Below are 20168 nucleotides of genomic sequence, written 5' to 3' on the forward strand. Positions count from 1 at the left end.
TTATTTCAAATACAAAGAGAAACAACAAAGCATAAGATTCTTAGAAAATCATTTTGGCTCATATATTTGGCTTAAATATGCCATATGCAAAAGTGGTTTGTAGACACAGCAATTAAGCCAGAGAGTATTATGCTAAGTGAAGTAAGTCAGAGAAAGGCAAACACCATACGATTTCACTCACACGCGGAATTTAAGAAACATAACAAACGAGCAAAGGGAAAAAAAAGTGAGAGAGAGAAGCAAACCAAGAAACAGATTTTTCTGTTGAACAAACTGATGGTTACCAGAGGGGATGGGTTAAACAGGTGATGGGTTAAACGAGGCGCTCACTCGAGATGGGCACTGGGTGTCGTATGGAAGTGACGAATCACTAAAGTGTACACCTGAAACTAGTATTAACTGCACGTTCACTGGAATTTAAATGAAAACTTAAAAAACGATAAAATGAAAATTTTAAAAAGAGGCTATTACAGTCATGCAGGTAAGAGATAATCATCAGATTTAAGCCGGAAAAGTGGCAGCAGAAATGTGAGAAGTGGTCAGATTCAGTTTACATTTTTCACGTAGAACCACATGTCCTGCTAATACAACGAAGTGGGTTTAAGTAAAAAAGAGAAAACAAAATGACTCCTACAGACTTCATTTATTGAATTTATATTACGAGATACAGAAGGTGAACAGAGGAGCCTCACAGGTTCTGTGCTTTAAGTGCACGGTAGTGGTGGGGGAGAGTCCTTAGCTCTCACCAGATTTGTAAGTATCCCTAAACAGAGAACACTATATAAACATTCTCACTTAAGTGAAGAAATCAAAGCTGATACTTACTAAGGGTGACCTATCTGGCTAATGCAAAAAAGGGAAAAACTAGAGGCCAGGTTGTCTTTTATTAAAATGAACTTTACACAGTACTTACTATTTATATTGATGTAAGGAAATAGACCAGCTGTGTTGAGAAAGCACAATATGGACGACTCAATGCAAATTATAGAAACATAGATTTGGACCCCACATAGGGTTCCCCCATTTAAAAAAAAATGTTTTTGTTAAAATAATCTCTATATCCTATGTGGGCTCAAACTTACAACCCCAATATCAAGAGTCACATGCTCTTCAACTGAGCCAGCCAGGCAGGCACCCCCTCATCATCTTCTTTTAAAACAATCAGTACGTGGCAATGATTGAAATGATTTCACTCTTCTTAAAAGTTTTTTTTTTAACGTTTTTTTATTTTTGGGACAGAGAGAGGCAGAGCATGAACAGGGGAGGGGCAGAGAGAGAGGGAGACACAGAATCTGAAACAGGCTCCAGGCTCTGAGCCATCAGCCCAGAGCCCGACGTGGGGCTCGAACTCACAGACTGCGAGATCGTGACCTGAGCTGAAGTCGGATGCCCAACTGACTGAGCCACCCAGGCGCCCCTGATTTCACTCTTCAAATAGAGCTAGGTCATTATCAATGTACCTTACCTTTAAATTCCTATTAAGGTGAACTAAGTAAAATTCCATATGTAGCACTCTTCTTAGAACACTGTGTTTGTATCCAGAGAAGCATTTAATTTCCTTATAATTTAATTATACCTGATAAATAATAACTTGCTATTAATTTAAGTTTCAACACAGCATAAACAAAAATGACAAAAAACCCAAAATATTACAGTATCCCTCATTACAGCATAATTTTATGCATGAGCCAAGAAATAACAGCAATAGTAAACACAGAAGTGTCCAAAGTTCACCTTGAAAGGGCACCTGGCTGGCTCAGTTGGTAGAGTATGCTACTCTTGATCTCAGGGTCATGAGTTCGAGCCCCATGTTGGGTGGAGAGATTACTTAAAAAAAGTTCACATTAAAAATGAGTTGTACTCAGGAACACTACTCAGCAACCAAAAAACAACTAGTGGTATGTACAACAACATGAACCTCAGTGCTTTATATGCTGAATGAAAGAAGCCTTACACAAGAGTACATACTGTACAATTTCGTTTAAGTGGAGTTTTAGGACAGGCAATAGTAATTTATGGCAGAAAAAAAATCATAATAGTGGTTCTTGGAGTGGGGTGCTACCTGGGAAGAAGCATGAGAGAACTTTCAGGGGTGAAAGTAATGTATATATAGGCAGGAGTTTGGGTTATAACAGGTGTATTCTTTGGTTGAAACTCATCAAGTGGTACACTTAAGACTTCTATATCTTGGGGCACCTGAGTGGCTCAGTCGGTTGAGTGACTGACTTTGGCTCAGGTCATGATCTCATGGTTTGTGAGTTCGAGCCCTGCATTGGGCTCTGTGCTGACAGCTCAGAACCTGGAGCCTGCTTCGGATTCTGTTGTCTCCCTCTCTCTCTGCCCCTCCCCTGCTCATGCTCTGTTTCTCTCTGTCTCAGAAACAAATAAACATTAAAAAAAAAAAAAAAAAAGACTTCTATATCTTACTGTCTTTATATCTTACCTTGAAAGAAAAATAATTCTAGATATTGAGCTCTTATTAATGACATGCATATTAAAGTATTTAGAGGAAAGTATACTGTTATCTGCAGCTTAATTTGAAAAGCATAAAAAATAGGATGGATTTTTGGATGAACAGAGAGTTGAGAAATATCTAGATATGAGACAAAGAAAGTAAAAAAAAGTAAAAATAATAAAATTTGTTAAATTAAACACTGCTAGGATCCACTGACTCCTAGATTTTAATATTAGAGTTGTAACACTAGAAAATAGCTATTACTGTCTTAAATGACAAAAAAAAATTTCTTTTAATGTTTTCCCTCTACTGTTTGAAATTAAAGCTTATATGGTGAGAATTTGCTTTACCATGGAGGCTATTGATACATATTCCTTAAACTGCTTTCCAAAATAAGTATATACAGCAATCTAAATTCCATCTGTAGTAATGGCAATGCTTGGTATTATTATTTTTAATCTCACCAATTTAACATACCATAAAAGTATACCTTCCTTAATTATGCATCTCTGGTTCCTGGTGAACATGAACACTCTTTGAAAAAATATATTAGCCATCTACTTTAAGTGTGTGTGCAAATTTTCTATTCACATTCTTTGACCATGTATCTAACATCTAGATTTTCTGATATTAGTTTATCTGGCCATTACTGCCCTAACCAGAAACTCCACTTGAGCACGATATCCTCTACTCTTAGTCACATCTTAGCTCCTCATTCTGATCTCTCCAACATGTGTATTATGTATAAAGCATGTATACCCAATAGGATGAACTTTTATCAACCAATATTCTGGTATTGTGACATCAGTCCTCACCGTTTTATTCCTGATTTTCATGGAATGCTAAGGACAATGTTGGTTGTGGGGTGCCTGGGTGGCTTAGTTGCTTAAGCATCTGACTCTTGGTTTCAGCTTTGGTCATGACTTTAAGGTCCGTGCTTCAAGCCCTGCATCAGGCTCCATGACGATAGCATGGAGCCTGCTTGGGATTCTCTCTCTCCCTCTCTCTCTCTGCCCCTCCTCTGCTCTTTCTCTCTCAAAATAATGAATAAACTTAAAAAAAAAAAAAAAAGAATGCTGTTGGTTGTTGATTTCAGATCGGTATTTTTTTAATGTTAAGTATCCATCTAATGTTAGTTTTCTAAGTATGTCTTTCTTTTCCTCTTCATATTATGTTTAATCATACATACAGACCTAGGTCAGAGCTGTTTAACCACCATACATTATTTCTCCATTATACTGTTAGTATTTCTCTGAAATTTTCAGAGAACTCCTCTGTATAATGCGAAAGTCCTTGGGGAAAGCAAACATACACACATAATAAGTTGGCATTATTATGGCCATTGAAAAATATTTTCTAAATGTTTTTTTAGTCCAAGCCAACCACAACTTTATGTTTTCAAAAAAAACCCAAATCTGACACCTGTCTAAATAATAAGATGTCACAAAAAAATCTCCTAATTCATTTAAATTTGTTCTATTTCAGAAAAAAAAAAAACTACTAATAAAGAAAATAATTTCAATTTTGACTGAAATAACCTATAACAAATGTTGTAAAAGTACTTTGGATTTTCAGACTAATAACAGGTAATACTATAGCTTTAAGAGAAACATGTTTCTTTGGATTCAGCCACAATTCCTTTCCAAGGTAAGTGCCTTTCTAAATACTATTAAAAGAGAAAGAGTTTGAAACTTTTAACCTCTTTTATTAAGAAGCTATCATATTCTAATATGGAGTATGCCACAAAGCATTTCTTCAAATTCTAGGGTTATGTAACTTCTTAATAATTCACTTTATAACTCAAGAAACTGAATGGTTCAGAAGTTACATCATAGTTGGCAAACCGGTAAAACCTGTATGTAGGTTTCAAATTAAGTCTGAGAACTAAATTCATTATACGCAGTGTGACTATAAAGCATGCAGATTAATTTCATAAATCACATATGAAAGTCTCACATATATTTATTTTAATATTTTAGCACTATTGGCAGGATATACTTTTACAACAGTTCGAAAAACTGAAAAGGTATCTTTTATGGAAATTACATAGCACTTTAAAAACTAACTGTAATTAGGGGCACTGGGTGGCTCAGTCGGTTAAGCAACAGCTCTGTCAGCTGTGCTGACAGCTCAGAGCCTGGAGCCTGCTTCCGATTCTGTGTCTCCCTCTCTCTCTGCCCCTCCCTTACTCATGCTCTGTCTCTCTGTCTCTCAAAAATAAATAAACATAAAAAAAAAAAAAAGAATTAAAAATTTTCACTATATACTCTTCTTTGTACCATCTAGTTTTGTTGGTATTTTGGTATTTTACCCCCAAAGGCATTTAATACTTTTTATAATGTGAGCATTTGATAATTAAAAAGTCATGAAAGTACCCAATTCATAATGAAAGGATAGGGAGAAAAGTATTACCAAACAATTAGCTTTATATTTGAATTCTTTCTGTAAAGGTGGTTTACTGAACCATGCCTAAATAAATCTATGTCATAGTAAATAACAAAGAAATATAAACTATAGAAATTCAATATATAGAAAAATAATAAATCATCCTTAAACCTGAGGTTGTATATAAACATTTTAATATGTTAACCACTTAAATTAAGTATGGATCTTACAGATCTGTTAAGGACAAAACTTACATTTATATTTTCTGATCCTCAATTTTTCTCCAATGCTGGGGCTCATTTCACTGACCCCTACCTTCAAAATATTTGAAAACTAGAATATTAGAGATAGTCCAACCCCCACATTTTCACAGATGAGAACACAGAACTATGTATTCATTCAGTATTTAATAATCCTCAGTGGGGAATATAAATTTGGTAAGAGTTGGTCCTTGCCTTAAGTAAGCTTGTAAGTCACTGGAATTAAGTCATGTATATAGATAACAATGATACAATCAGATCACTGTATGTTAAAGATTCAATGAATTAATCTGTGAGTAAGGCAGGAGTAGAAACCAAGTCTCCCAGATTGCAGTCAGCTGTCTTTTTCTCTTCGTCACAAGATTCCACAATGGGCTAGGCTTCAAAGTCACAAGACTAAACCTTAAGAAAAGACTTAAATGCAGAAACTTTATAAGAAACTATTTATTTAAGTTAAATCTTCTACAGTGCTGGAGGATTTTGCCATATGAACAGTTGTCAGGCAAAAAGGAGGGGTATTAATAACTATTATCAATAATTATTATTATATTTTGGGGGCAGTTAAGTGGTTCAGCCAGTTAAGCATCCTACTCCTAACTTCAGCTCGGGTCACGATCTCACAGTTCATGAGAGAGCCCACACCGGGCTCTGTGCAGACAGCGTGGAACCTGATTAGGAATCTCTCTCTCCTTCTCTCTGTGTCCCTCCCCTGCTTGCACATGTGCGCGCGCTCTCTCTCAAAATAAATAAACATTAAAAAATTATTATTATTGCATTTTTAACATGTTTTGACCACTTGTTCTATGCCAGATGCTGTGCCAGACACTTTCCGCGTGTAACCTTCTTTAACCTTATAACAGCCCCTCCACAAGAGGAGTCACTGCCCTCTGCCTCTTACAGTCGAGGAAACAAACAATGCAGAGTCGCACAGCTAGCCAGTGGCAGAGCAGAAATGTAAAGTCAAGCTCTCCGATGTGGAGGCCTGAGCTCTAAACCATTACGTTCTCTTGAATAATAACTCAGGGCACGGAGGTTCAGATCTCCCAGGCTCCAGGTAAGCTGGGCTTGATAATGTGAATGGCCTCAGAAAGATCACACTTGACTGGGCTTTGCTCAGGCAAAGCTGAGGGAATAGGCTACAGAGGGAAAGGCTAATTCTCACAAGGAATATGATAAACTCACATATTTAGAGGATACTACTATCTACCTAAAGGTCATTTCTTTAGCACATATTCAACATTTATTCAAAGCTTTTTGCCCGGCATGGTGTTAGGCGCTGGTGACACAAAGACAAAACATGGTCTCCTTTCAATACTCGTGTAAAATAAACATTTATAAATTGCCTACTTTAGGCTTTGGTTCCAGGTAAGAAAGAAGACACAGATATGAGGCATAAACTCCAACGAACATCTTAAAAGAAAAAAAAACCTAGTCAGCGAGGGGCACCTGGGTGGCTCAGTCGGTTAAGTGTCTGACTTCAGCTCAGGTCCTGATCTCGCAGTCTGTGAGTTTGAGCCCCGCGTTGGCCTCTGTGCTGACAGTTCAGTCTGGAACCTGCTTCAGATTCTGTGTCTCCCTCTCCTGCTCTCACTCTGTCTCTCTCTCTCTCAAAAATAAATAAACATTAAAAGAAATAAAAAAAAAAACAACCCCTAGTCAGCTAAAACTAACACCCCAAAAATTCACTATTAAGAGTTTATTAGAGGGCGCCTATGTGGCCCAGTCAGTTCAAGTGTCCAACTCTTGATTTTGGCTCAGGTCACAATCTCATAGTTGTGAGATCAAGCCCTTGGTCGGGCTCTGCACTGACAGTGCGGAGCCTGCTTGGGATTCTCTCTCTCCCTATCTCTCTGCCCCTCCCCTGCTGTCATGTAAGCATGCTCTCTTTCTCTCTCTCTCTCAAAATAAATAAGTAAACATTAAAAAAAAAAGACATGCTCCAGGCTGAGCTATAAAATAAAAAATATATATACACACATACGTACATATATAAAAATTACGTTTAAGGGGCACTGAGTAAACAATGGGAGTACAATAAAAGTTTTGTATATGGACAGCACGGTTGAAAAGGCAGAAAGAAACAAAATGTTAGGAAGAACTTTATTATATATATCCATAACAAAATATTTTAAAATCACTTTTATCATAAGCTATGCAAAAAAAATGGGAAAATATTAAAATTCCTAGATAGGTTTGTAAATTCCCAACAGGTTTGCAAATTCTTTTTTTCTGTAATATACAATTTTGCTAATAAAAAAATGTTTGGAAAAAGTTGCTTTAGACAGGAGGAAGCAATTTTAAAAGGTTTCAGCTGGAGTGGCATAAATAAATAGCTTTTAAGATCAAGTAAGAATAATGATGGAAGAAGAGATTAAGGGCACATGAACCAGTTAGAAGGTTAAAAATGATGGTCCAGATGTGAGCTAAAGGCCTTAACTAAGGTAGCACACGAGCTCAGAACTGAGAGGGTGAGAAATAACAGAAAATACGATGACACTACCTTGAGTGAGCAATCTTATCCACCTACAACAGGACCAACCGGTTACAAAAACAAATGCACATCACTTCTGATTGCTGGGAAGAAAGCTACACCCATGACTTCAATTGTGGTCTTCTCTTCTTTGAGGCTTAGTCATGCTCTGTGACTACACCAGAAACTGGAGATGTAACCATGCAGCAAAACGTCAAGACTGAAAAAGAGAGTATAAATGAATTTGCCCTTGTAAGATTATTTCATTCAGAAGAACCATTAGTGACCATATTTGGCTCCAATGTGAGGCTCAGCTGATCCTGGTCTACAACCCAGATATCCTACAATCACATGTAGGGTATGCAGGTCCTGATATAGATTAAGTGAAGCACTCTGTAACATGGACCTCTTGATGAAATTAAGTGATGCTTTAGGCAGAGTATTCACCTTTGCCTTAGTGTGTGGTGCTACGGTTTGTCGCTTTGACCGTTTTTTAAATGGTCAATTTTATACTATCTGACCTGCTTTCTGCATTAAGGAGGGTGGCTATTCTGATGGAGTTAGTAAGATATACTCTGAATGAATTAAGCTATGTTGCCCAATCATACACTAAAATGACCTAAGTACTCCTGCTGAGCTATTTTATTTTATTTTTTTAATTTTTTTTCAACGTTTTTTATTTATTTTTGGGACAGAGACAGAGCATGAACGGGGGAGGGGCAGAGAGAGAGGGAGACACAGAATCGGAAACAGGCTCCAGGCTCCGAGCCATCAGCCCAGAGCCTGACGCGGGGCTCGAACTCACGGACCGCGAGATCGTAACCTGGCTGAAGTCGGACGCTTAACCGACTGCGCCACCCAGGCGCCCCCCTGCTGAGCTATTTTAAAGTAGCCATAAAACAGCAGTTGTTTGTAACGAAAGGAGTGTAGGCTTTGAAGTTAGTGATCTGGGTTGGAATCCTAGTCCTGCCACTAACTACAGGATTTGTGGGAAAATATAACAGGGCACATAGGAAAGGTAAGGCCCTGTGCCCATCTCCCAATCGGCAATCCTCCTCTGAAGTAGCAATCATTGTTTGGCCTCTTTTGTATGTATCCTTTTTTGTTTGGTATAGGCTCTATTTGTTTTTGTTTTTTGTTGTTGCTTTTTAAAACTTATGTATCGTTTAATTTACACCCAAGTTAGTCAGCACATATGGTGCAACAATGATTTCAAGAGTAGATTCCTTAATGCCCCTGACCCGTTTAGACCACTACCCGTCCCCAAACCCGTCCAGCAACCCTGTTTGTTATCTATATTTAAGAGTCTTTTATGTTTTGTCCCCCTCCCTGTGTTTATATTATTTTTGCTTCCCTTCCCTTATGTTCATTTGTTCTGTATCTTAAATTCCTCATATGAGTGAAGTTACATGATTTTTGTCTTTCTCTAATTTTGCTTAGCATAATACCCTCTAGTTCCATCTCCGTAGTTGCAAATGGCAAGATTTCATTCTTTTTGATTTCCAAGTAATACTCCATTGTTTGTATGTATCCTTTTAAATTATGCTAGGCATATGCAAATATCTTTTTTGTACATAAATGGAAACATATACACTTATGTTATTAATTTATTCAATTTATAATAGAACTTGGTGATCATTCCACATCAGCACATATAGACTATTCCGTTTTAATTAACCAATCTTTACTGTTGATATTTAGGGTTTTTTTAAATCTTTAATACTTTTACCTATAAATGATATTTTAAAAATGTTGGTTCAATTGTTTTAATGCAAACAAACATATATGTCTATAATAAATTACAGAAGTAGAACTGGAGATTAAAGAATATGTTTTTTTACAAAGTGATCGATATTGCCAAGTTACTTTCCAGAGTATCAAACCAACAGTGCATGAGTCCATATTTTATGTTCCAGCCTTCGTGTCACACATATTTTTATCAAAACTACAATCAGAAGAGAATATTGCTTGTAGAAAAAACTTGTTGGGAAGAGTCCAGTGAGACCATAGATTCAAAAATTACCTATCAATACAGGCTACCTTTTTGATACAGACCTCTTATTTAAAGGTTCAGGAGATGGGGCACCCGGGTGGCTCAGTCAGTTGAGCGTCCAACTTCAACTCAGGTTACGATCTCCCAGTTTGTGAGTTCGAGCCCTGTGTCGGGGTCTGTGTTGACAGCTCGGAGCCTGAAGCCTGCTTCAGATTCTGTGTTTCCCTCTCCCTCTCTCTCTCTCTGTCCTTCCCCCTCTCACACTCTGTCTCTCTCTCTCAAAAATAAATAAACATTAAAAATAAATAAAAGTTTAGTAGACAAAAATCAGTATTCTTACTATTATGACTTACTAAAGGGCACAAAATGCAAATATTCATCCTTAAGAACACTGATAAAATGGACTAGAGATTTTGGTGATACATTCGTAACTCTCATCATTCCACCTTACATTCTTTGGTTAACTCTCCTTACACATCCATCTCTGACAAAAAAAACACAAAAAACAAAAAAGTTTTAATTCTTGGGGCACGTAGGTGGCTCAGTTGGTTAAGCATGTGACTCTTGATTTTGGCTCACGTCATGATCTCACTGTTCTTGTGAGATCGAGGCCAGCGTCCGCAGAGCCTGCTTGGGATTCTCTCTCTCCCTCTCTCTCTCTTCCCTTCCCTGTACACACACACTCTCTCTCTCTCTCAAAAATAAATAAAGAAACTTAAATTTTTTTTTTCAATTTTCACCATGATGGTAAAGAAAGTCTTTAAGAAAAATTAGAAACTTTAAGACTGTTGCTAGGTCCTTTTCTTTTCCTTTTTTTTTTTTTTTTTTTTAATGTTTATTTATTTTGAGAGAGAGGCAGGGGAAGGGGAAGAGGGTGTGCTGCAGAGAGAGAATCCCAAAAGGCGACACGCTGCCAGCCAGAGACTGACGCAGGGCAGGGCTTGACCCCACCAACCAGGAGATCAGGACCTGAACCAAAATCCAGAGTCAGAAGCTCAACTGACAGAGCCAAACAGGTGCCCTGCTAGGTCCTTTTCTAATGGTAATTCTACTTCCATGCACACGCACAGAATATTTACAATGCAATAAAAAACTTTGGTATAAAATAGTTTTCTTCACTTGACACATGCTAAATACATCTTAAAAGAGATCTGTATCAACACAATAATAAGAATTATAAACTGATTCTGAAGATTTCCTTTCCAAACAACATTGATCCTCAAGGTCACAAATGGCAACAGGAGATTAAGAATAGATAAACTGGTACACAGGTACCAATAGTTTGTGAGCAAAAAATAATTTTTTTTATAGTTATTTTGCAATTTCAACTAATAGATGATATTCAATATAAAGTAACAAAAAAGTAGACAAGTGCCAGACACGTATGAAGAAATAACTTACTCCAAACAAAACAAAATAAAACTAATGTAAATCTCCTCAAATCAAAGAGGCACAGAGTTCAAAATACGGACAAATAGCAAAACACTATTTACTTAAACATCAACAGCATATTTTTAGTATAAATAACTTAGAAACCATAATTTATCATCAAATCTCAGTACTTATAGGTAGAAGCCAGTAAAAATAAGCCGTTAATATTTAAGACCTTTCTCGGTATTTGTAATTTTTAGACCAAGGTAAATGTTTTTCATCAAAAAACCATGGGGGAGGGGCGCCTGGGTGGCTCAGTCGGTTGAGCGTCCAACTTCAGCTCAGGTCATGATCTCATGGTTCTTGAATTCAAGCCCCGCGTCCGGCTCTGTGCTGACAGCTCAGAGCCTGGATCCTGCTTCAGATTCTGTGTCTCCCTCTCTCTCTGCCCCTCCCCAGTCATGCTCTGTCTCTGTCTCTAAAAAATGAATAAACGTTAAAAAAAAAAACAAAACATGGGGGAAGAGAAGCATAGTTAAAAGCCATACAAAAATGGGGCACGTGGGTGGCTCAGCCAACTTGGGCTCAGGTCATGATCTTGTGGTTTCTGAGTCCAAGCCCTGCATCAAGGTCTGTGCTGACAGCTCAGAGCATGGAGCCTGCTTCCGATTCTGTGTCTCCCTCTCTCTCTGCCCCTCCCCTGCTCACACTCTGTCTCTCGTTCTCTCTCAAAAATAAACAAACATTTAAGAAAAAAATTTTTAAAGCCATATAAAAACAAATTAACCAAACTTAGTTTTTGACCTAAAAATACTAAGCAAAATGAAAATTACATTAATGCTAGGTTTTTTTCCAATCAAGTTTAAAAAAAAAAACACACATACATTCTGAAGATCACTAACTTTCTTTTTGAAAAATAGAAAGTATAATTTCAATTTCTGACAGAAATAAGGTCTGCTTTCTCTGATTAAAAATCCCTATCTTGTTTCCTTTCAGCCCAAATACCACAATGGCTTGAAATATCATACTGCATTTTTACAAGTACCCAAATGGAATCACTTTATTTAGTGGAGAGCCAGATAATGGTAAGCATGGTCCCAGATGTTTTAAATAAGGCAAAATATAAAATAAATATTATCTTTCCTTTACCCTCACTTCCTTTTCCTTTTCCTCACTCACGATAAAGAGTCTAAATATGGCCAAATAATAAAGTTACTATTTATTCAAAATTCCACTTTCTCCACAAATACCATTTCATCATCACAATCAGCAATAATTTTTCTATATCTGAATGTTTACACTATTATTTGTGTCACTGTTCTATAGCTTTTTCATGTGTTAGTCCTGCTGCCTTTTCACCAAGAACATAAGCTCAAGGACCTGCATTAAACATCTTTTGGATTCCCACAATCCTAACTGATTATACAAGTTAATAAATATATTGATCAACATAAGATATTGAATAGCAACTATATTCAAGTCACCGTGCTAGCCAGTGAGACTATGTGACTACTTTTGAAACTACAAGAAAGGCATTGGCAAGAAAAATGCCAGTTACACAACAGATAAATTTAGGAACGTATATGGTCTAGACAATAGCGGAAAGTCTCATTCGCTAAAAGCAGTGAAACTAATAAATTATTTTATTGAAACAGTTTGGAAATATATATTTTATTTTATTTTATTTTTTATTTTAAAAAAAAAATTTTTTTTCAACGTTTTTTATTTATTTTTGGGACAGAGAGAGACATAGCATGAACGGGGGAGGGGCAGAGAGAGAGGGAGACACAGAGTCGGAAGCAGGCTCCAGGCTCCGAGCCATCAGCCCAGAGCCTGACGCGGGGCTCGAACTCACGGACCGCGAGATCGTGACCTGGCTGAAGTCGGACGCTTAACCGACTGCGCCACCCAGGCGCCCCTGGAAATATATATTTTAGCAATATTTACTGATATTTTCTCTCAGAAGCCAGAGGAAGCACTAAACCCAATTTCAACCTAACGAGGGAGGAAGTACTTTGTAAAGTGAAAAAGATGGGAACGTTGGAAGACTGTCATCATGACAGCTTAGCATTGGTGATACTGAAAAAGGAATACTGAACACAGTGAGATATGCACTCTGAGAATTCTGAGAAAAGACAGGTAGGATCATGAAACAGAAAACTTTGAAAAGGAGGAAAATGACTCAAGAGAGCTGTAGACTCACAAGTGAAATTATCACAATCATAAATGACTGCCTCTTGACAAGCTACCTTATAAAAACTTGAAGACATGGTAGGGTGCCTGGGTGGCTCAGTTGGTTGGGAGTCCAACTTCAGGTCAGGTCATGATCTCGTGGTTTGTGGGTTTGAGCCCCGGGTCGGGCTTTGTGCTGACGGCTCGGAGCCTGAAGCCTGCTTCAGATTCTGTGGCTCCCTCTCTCTGCCCCTCCCCTACTTGCACTCTATCTCTTTCTCTCTCTCCCTCTCTCTCTCTCTCTCTCTCAAAAATAAACATTTTTAAAAAATTTAAAAAAAAAACCTTGAAGACATGGTAAATACAGAATAAAAGAAATCCATCACTGACTGGCATTAAGTCATTTGTCTTCTCCGTCTGATCACCTACTGTCTCTACTAAAAAAAAAAAAAAGTTGGGCTCATCTCTGACTTACAGTCCAATTTTGATTAGTGCTCTAAGACTTCAAAACGGAACCAGCATCCCTCTGGCAAAGATACTACAATCTGCTCAGTGTTAATCAATGACATTGCCACAATTTTTATCTTGCAATCTAATCGAAAAGCAAAACAATTACTAAATGGAAGTTTATTCTGGCCCAATTGGCAAAAATACAGAGAAAAAATATAAATGATGTGTGTCTGTTCAAACCATAAAATTCTTCTACCATTTGAATGTTTTATAAACATGGATTACTCTTTCAGTCAAGAAAAAAAGATTAAATACAGTATGAAGACTTCTTTAAGTATTTTAAAAGCACTATCATACTATATTTACCTAAGGTCAACAGACTTTTAGGTAAATAATTCAGTAGATCTTGCAAAATTAAACTGTTTTTAGACGTCAATGAAAGAAACTACTTTTGGTTACATATTTAATATTCCAAAGTATGATAAATTTTCAGATTGATATATATCAATCAAAATATATACAAAAAAGAAACAAAAATAACTTAATGTTTTAGATAATCCAAACTATCAATTTTTACACTGTATAATCAACCAAAACGTTCTTATTGAGCATTATAAAATCATAATCCAGTTAGCAATAATCAACACACTAAACTTGAACATAGGGGATCTTTAAAAACAGGCAGTAGTCCAATCCTAGAGGAACACTTATCCTCTGAATTCCTAAAATACAATTTGTGGATTCCAGAGCTTAGTCAAAATCTTCAAAACATGGTACTAAGCGCAGTCTTACAGACTTACTTTAGCATTTATCTATTTTCTAACTAGATTAAGAAATTTATAGGCACTGATATTTTGATATATACAACGCACTTGTATTTAAACTGTACTAAAGCTTGTGCTATGATTGCACATTTATAGAAAGAATATTTAAGAAATAGTTCTTTTTTTTTATAACCTTAATTGAAGTGCAGTCTTGCCATCACAGACCTAAATGCAAAAGCTAAAACCATAAAACTTCTAGAAGAAAATGTAGGAGAAAATTTCTGCAACTTTGGGATTGGCAAATATTTCTCATTAGGACACAAAAAACATGAATCATTAAAGAAAAAACTTGATTAACTGGACCTGGAAGAAATTTAAAAAATGACATGCAAACCATACTGGGAAAAATATTTGCAAAACACATATTAATAAAGGACTTGGGTCCAGAATATATAAAACCTAATTTAAAAATCCAGTTAAAGACATGAACAGACATTTCTCACAAAAGAAAATATACTAATGGCAAAAAGCTCAGGAAAAGGGAGTTCAGCATCACTAGTTCTCAGGGAAACAAAAATTAAAACCATAATGAGGGGCGCCTGGGTGGCTCATTTGGTTAAGCGATCAACTCTTGATTTCAGCTCAGGTCATGATCTCAAGGTTCCTGGGCTCCAGCCCCATGTCTGGCTCTGTGCTGACAGCAGGAGCCTGCTTGGGATCCTCTCTCTCCTTCTGCCCCTCCCCTGCTCTCTCTCTCAAAAATAAATAAATAAACATTTGGGGAAAAAGAAAAAAAAAACCAATACAACACATGCGATACCACCAATCTCTCATAGAAGAAGTTGAATAAAAAGCCTGAAAATAGTGTTTAGGGGATGTGGAACTCTCATACACTGGTGATGGGAATTCTAAATGGTACAACCACTTTGGAAAATAGTTTGACAGCTTCTTATAAACTTAAGTATATAGTAACTATATGACCCAACAATTGTATTCTTAGGTATTATCCAAATGAAATGAAAATATGTGTTTATGCAAAAAGAAACCATACAGAAAAGAATATATGTGCTCCATGATTCCATTTATATGAAATTTTAGAGCCGGCAAAACTTATGTATAGAAGTGGTTCCTAATCTGGGGAATGTTGGCCTCCCATTCCCTGGACAATGCTGGAGACATTTTGGTTGTCACAACTTGAGAGATGGGGTAGGAATGGTTGCTACAGGCATCTAGTGTGGATAAAGAGGCCAGAGATCCTGTTAAACATTCTAGAATTATCAGGCCCAAAATTTTGATAGTGCCCAGGCTGCAAAATTGTTACATAGTGATCAGTGGAGGTCTAAAGGTGGGACTGGGGATATAATGCAAAGAAATATGAAGAAATTCTGAGGATGATAAAAATGTTCTATATTTTAATTGCAATAGTGATTAGTTTTTCAAAACTCATCAAACTATACACTTTAAAATAGGTGCATTTTGTTGTATGCCATCTTATATCAAAGTTGATGATAAAAAAGTGTCTGTCAAATAACATAAAGCTATACAAAATAATTTAATCCAATGTTAGTTTTTTAATATATATGAATGGAAAAGACAGGAAAGGCAAATATCATTGGTGAGATTACCGATAATTTTTACTTTTTTCTTTTTTGTTCATGTCCTTTGTATTCACTTGAAAATACTACTTAGTGGGGCGCCTGGGTGGCTCAGTCGGTTAAGCGTCCGACTCCGGCTCAGGTCACGATCTCGCAGTCTGTGAGTTCGAGCCCCAAGTCAGGCTCTGGGCTGATGGCTCAGAGCCTGGAGCCTGCTTCCGATTCTGTGTCTCCCTCTCTCTGACCCTCCCCCATTCATGCTCTGTCTCTCTCTGTCTCAAAAATAAATAAACTTAAAAAAAAAATTAAAAAAAAAATACTACTTAGAGTTGCAATCAAAAATACAACTTTTTGTTTTTAAGTGTTTATTCATTTTTGAGAGAGAGAGAGAGAGTGAGCAGGGGAGGAGCAGAGAGAGAGGGGGACAGAGGCTCCGAAGCAGACTCTGCTCTGACAGCAAGGAGCCCGATGTCTGGCTCGAACCCACGAACCATGAGATCATGACCTAAGCCGAAGTCAGATGCTCCACTGATTGAGCCACTCCGGCCCCCCTAAATATAACTATTTCTTTTTTTTTTTTTTTTTTTTTTTTTTTTTTTTTTTTTTTTTTTTTTTTTTTTTTAAATTTTTTTCAACGTTTTTTATTTATTTTTTGGACAGAGAGAGACAGAGCATGAACGGGGGAGGGGCAGAGAGAGGGAGACACAGAATCGGAAACAGGCTCCAGGCTCCGAGCCGTCAGCCCAGAGCCCGACGCGGGGCTCGAACTCACGGACCGCGAGATCGTGACCTGGCTGAAGTCGGACGCTTAACCGACTGCGCCACCCAGGCGCCCCTAAATATAACTATTTCTAAGAGAAATTTTCACTATTAACAGTGATATCAAGCTGCAATAAGGTAGGCTAAGAAATTCAACTAGAACGAAGTCACAAAGTAAAGAATAACCTATTTCATTATATTAATAGAGTAGAAAAACAGCAGATGTAATTAAGTCACGTTCAACAATAGGCTAGGGACTATACAAAGTGTGAAGAGTATAAAGAGGTCCCTCAAGAAGTACCTATCTAACAGAGAAAAATGATGCTGTCAACAAACCAAATACAAAACAATTAAAGACCGCAGTTTACATATGCAAGTAGTACAATGAAATAAGCCACTGAGGGGGGAAAAAAAAGACACAAGCAACTAACTAAACATGGGGGGGGGGGGAGGAGGGGGAAGCATTTACAAAGAAGACATTTAGGCTGGCCAGCAACGAGAACAGCTCTTCCTGAAAAGAAGATTATCCTACATACTGAGGAAGGACGTTGTACCTACTGAGAAAATTTCGTAGCAAAGAGAGAAGTCTGCCTAGGATTTACCTTGATGGGAAATGCACTCTTTGCACTTGCACCGTGTCTAGATTTGGCAACAGAATTCTCTGGCGCCAGGCGAACGGAGAGACAAAACAATCAATTGCGCTGCAGTTTAAAGATCGTACATTTAACCTTTCTTCGTAAATTCCGGTTGACCTCATCTGACACACTAAAACTTCTCACACCCTTGGTAAGGGAAAATCTAAGTTGCCGGCCAGAAGAGGATACCGGTAATGCAGAATACATCCTCCAGAGTAGGTTTTCAAGCCATAAGAAACGCTTATAAATACACACCAGATGGGGTAAACAATTACTTTATCGTGCTAAGAATGATTATAACTTGGTAAAAAGGTAAATTCCTACGTGATGCAGAGAAAAAAAAAAAAAAGCCTGCGAGGTGGTGGCATCACGAGACAGACTACAGGCAGAACTCGACCGCCCTGCTCTTTAGATTTCTCGCAATTTTGGAAACTACTGATATTAAGGCATCGAAATGGAACTGAAAGGACTTAAACAGAACACATTTTGTGCGGCAGGAAATCCAATTTTTGAGTGCGAAAGCCATTCCAAACACAAAGGGTGTTCAGAGGATCTGACTTTGCGGAGAGAACATTTCCTTCCCATTCTTTGCTCTCGCTTGACTTTGAGTCAAAGACTTACTGCATGCAATTTAAGAAACACAGTTTCCAGGTAGTGGTGATTCAGGAGATTAGAGGAAAAGGAAAAAAATGACTAAGGCGATAAGCCAGTTTGCAAGGGAGCCTTCTGTAGCCCCGTAACAGCCAGCGAACTGGAAACTGGATATTTTAGATACCGACGCCAACAGGGGAACGAACCCAGGAGCAAATGCAAGACCAGCCCAAGGTGGGAGGCACACAAGAGAGAAGAGTCGCTGCCAGATCCTTTTGCTTCCACCGCAAAGACTCCCACTCTTTCCAGCTCTCTCTCTACGACGTTTCTAATGCTCACTACCTGCCCGACAATCTCAACCACCCCGCCGGACAGACAGGCTGCGTTCACTTACTGAGCTGTCCCCCGCCAGACGTCGTACTCGGTTCCCGACCTCCTGCGCCTCCAATGCCAGCTGCTCCAGGGATCCCCGGCGCCCCCATCCCCGGCGGGGTCCCACTCTGCCTCTCGAAGTTGCCCGGATTGGAGAAGTAGTCGCGCAGCCGAGGCAGTTCGCGGCCACTCTCTAACAGCTCGGTGTGCAGCTCCAGAGCGGTCAGCAAGTATTGATCGCGCAACAGCTGAGCCGCGATCGCGTCAATGGACAAGCGGGCAGGGGTCTCCCCACAGCCCCCCAGTGCCACCGCAGCCGCCGACACCTCCCCAGGGAGCCCTGGCCGCGCACTGCTCCCTAAGGCCACGGGATCCTGGGGCGACAGCGAGTCCGCAGAGCCAGGATCTAGGCCGCTCCCGGAACCCAGCCGAAGTCCTGCCCGCCGCTCCTCGGTCGCCGCTACCTCGTCGTCGTCCTCGTCCGAATCGCTGAGGAATGGATTCACACCGCCGCCACCACTGCCACCACCTCCAGGCGCCATCGCCGCCATCTTATCCTGTCAGGACTGTGGGCGCCTCCCTGACTGGCTCTGACAGGCCTCAGCCTCAATTCCCTCTAAGCCGCAGCGGGCACTGCGCACTACCACAACCTTGGCCTGGCCACGTCCCACCTCCCCACCCGGAGACTAGGAGGAGACTCTGAGGCAGGAGGTCCGGATGCAGCAGCACCCGCTGCCTCAGCCACTGCTGCACCAGCAGCGGGGCTCTGCAGGCGTCTTCCTGGTCTTCAGTCTCGCGAGAAAGAGTGCATGTCCTGCCCCCTCGCCCCGCCCCAGCCCCGCCCCAGCCCCGCCCGTTCTAACGCCAGAGAGCAAAGATTGAAAGGCCCGCTCCCAACTCAAAGGCAAAACTCCGCCCACACTCCTGTTTGATTGGCCAGAGGAGGAGGGAGGGACTGGAGTTACGAAGGACGGGCCCTAGAATTATCGCGAGAGCAGCCCCTGGGCAGGTAGGTTTCGGGGGCGTTCCGCGGTTGAGGGGCAGTTATGACGGTGGCTTAGGAACGTTCTCTTGGCTGTCCTTTGAAGGGGCAGAGGGTAACTCTGCAGGAGAGCTGGCTCCTGCCTTTGCGCGGAAGAGGACTCATTCCCGAGATTACGCGTAAGCCGGCTTAAGCCCCAGGTAAGCCCGGGGACCAGAGCGCAGAGGTGTGGTGGCTCCAAAACTGGCCTCACGCCTGCGGACACGCTGCTTCCGTAATACTTTTCACTTTATTGTTGCTCTTGTTTGCTGCCGGGCGGTGACATTGCCCTCGCACGTGTAGCAGGTGCCAAGGACAGTTGTTAGAATTTGACATCCTTTCTCTTCCTTTCCCAGCCAAGTGACTGTCCGCTCTGGAGGCCTGGCCACCGGCTGCTGGAACTTCTGGAAGACCGCCTTCTAGCCACCGAGTTGGTGCCACAAAAGGGTGGGGTGTGGGAGGTGGAGAAAGTAACTGGACTGTAGAACTCTGGGTTTTGGATTTCCTTGGATCTGCGGATAAATATTCTTAAAGCCTCGGCTTGTGTAACAAGCTCTGAGGGGCTCAATGAGCACTTAGGATTTAAAACCCAGTTTGCACAATTGCAGCCCCATCAGCAGAGAGCTAAGTAAACTGAAGTCTAGAAACGTTCAATGGCTTGGTCAAGTCAACTCCACTAGGAAGTATTGCGAGGAACTTTAGAGTCCGTTTTCTTATGTCCAAAGCCATTCTTCTCCCGCTATGCCTTGCAGTCTTTCTGACTTGGCCATTTAGGCTGGAAATAAGGTATTGACTGTGGAACGTAATTATTTTAAAGCTTGGATGCTTTGGACACTTTTAATTTCCTTTATCAAATGTTAGCACCTAGAGTATAC

General features: G+C 39.6%; 2 protein-coding genes across 18 annotated transcripts in view; one reads left to right on the forward strand and one right to left on the reverse strand.

Annotated features, from left to right (window-relative positions):
* Positions 1-19076, reverse strand: part of RELCH (RAB11 binding and LisH domain, coiled-coil and HEAT repeat containing) — a 124812-nt gene extending 105736 nt beyond the window's left edge. For 5 of the 10 annotated variants that reach the window (XM_058691891.1, XM_058691893.1, XM_058691890.1 and 2 more), the window contains exon 1: positions 18295-19073. In XM_058691891.1, the coding sequence (XP_058547874.1) occupies positions 18295-18823 (529 nt within the window). In that variant the 5' untranslated portion in view covers positions 18824-19073. Of the gene's footprint in view, positions 1-18294 lie in introns of all 10 variants that reach the window. The other 5 variants (XM_058691892.1, XM_058691888.1, XM_058691887.1 and 2 more) reach the window with 3 other exon arrangements.
* Positions 19077-19625: 549 nt separating this feature from the next.
* PIGN (phosphatidylinositol glycan anchor biosynthesis class N) overlaps positions 19626-20168 on the forward strand; it is a 105186-nt gene continuing 104643 nt past the window's right edge. For 6 of the 8 annotated variants that reach the window (XM_058691896.1, XM_058691901.1, XM_058691902.1 and 3 more), the window contains exon 1: positions 19626-19723. The gene's annotated coding sequence lies outside the window, so the exon portion shown is untranslated. Of the gene's footprint in view, positions 19741-20168 lie in introns of all 8 variants that reach the window. The other 2 variants (XM_058691897.1, XM_058691898.1) reach the window with 2 other exon arrangements.

The sequence above is a fragment of the Neofelis nebulosa genome, chromosome 11 (assembly GCF_028018385.1).
Source record: "Neofelis nebulosa isolate mNeoNeb1 chromosome 11, mNeoNeb1.pri, whole genome shotgun sequence".
NCBI classification, from domain to species: domain Eukaryota; kingdom Metazoa; phylum Chordata; class Mammalia; order Carnivora; family Felidae; genus Neofelis; species Neofelis nebulosa.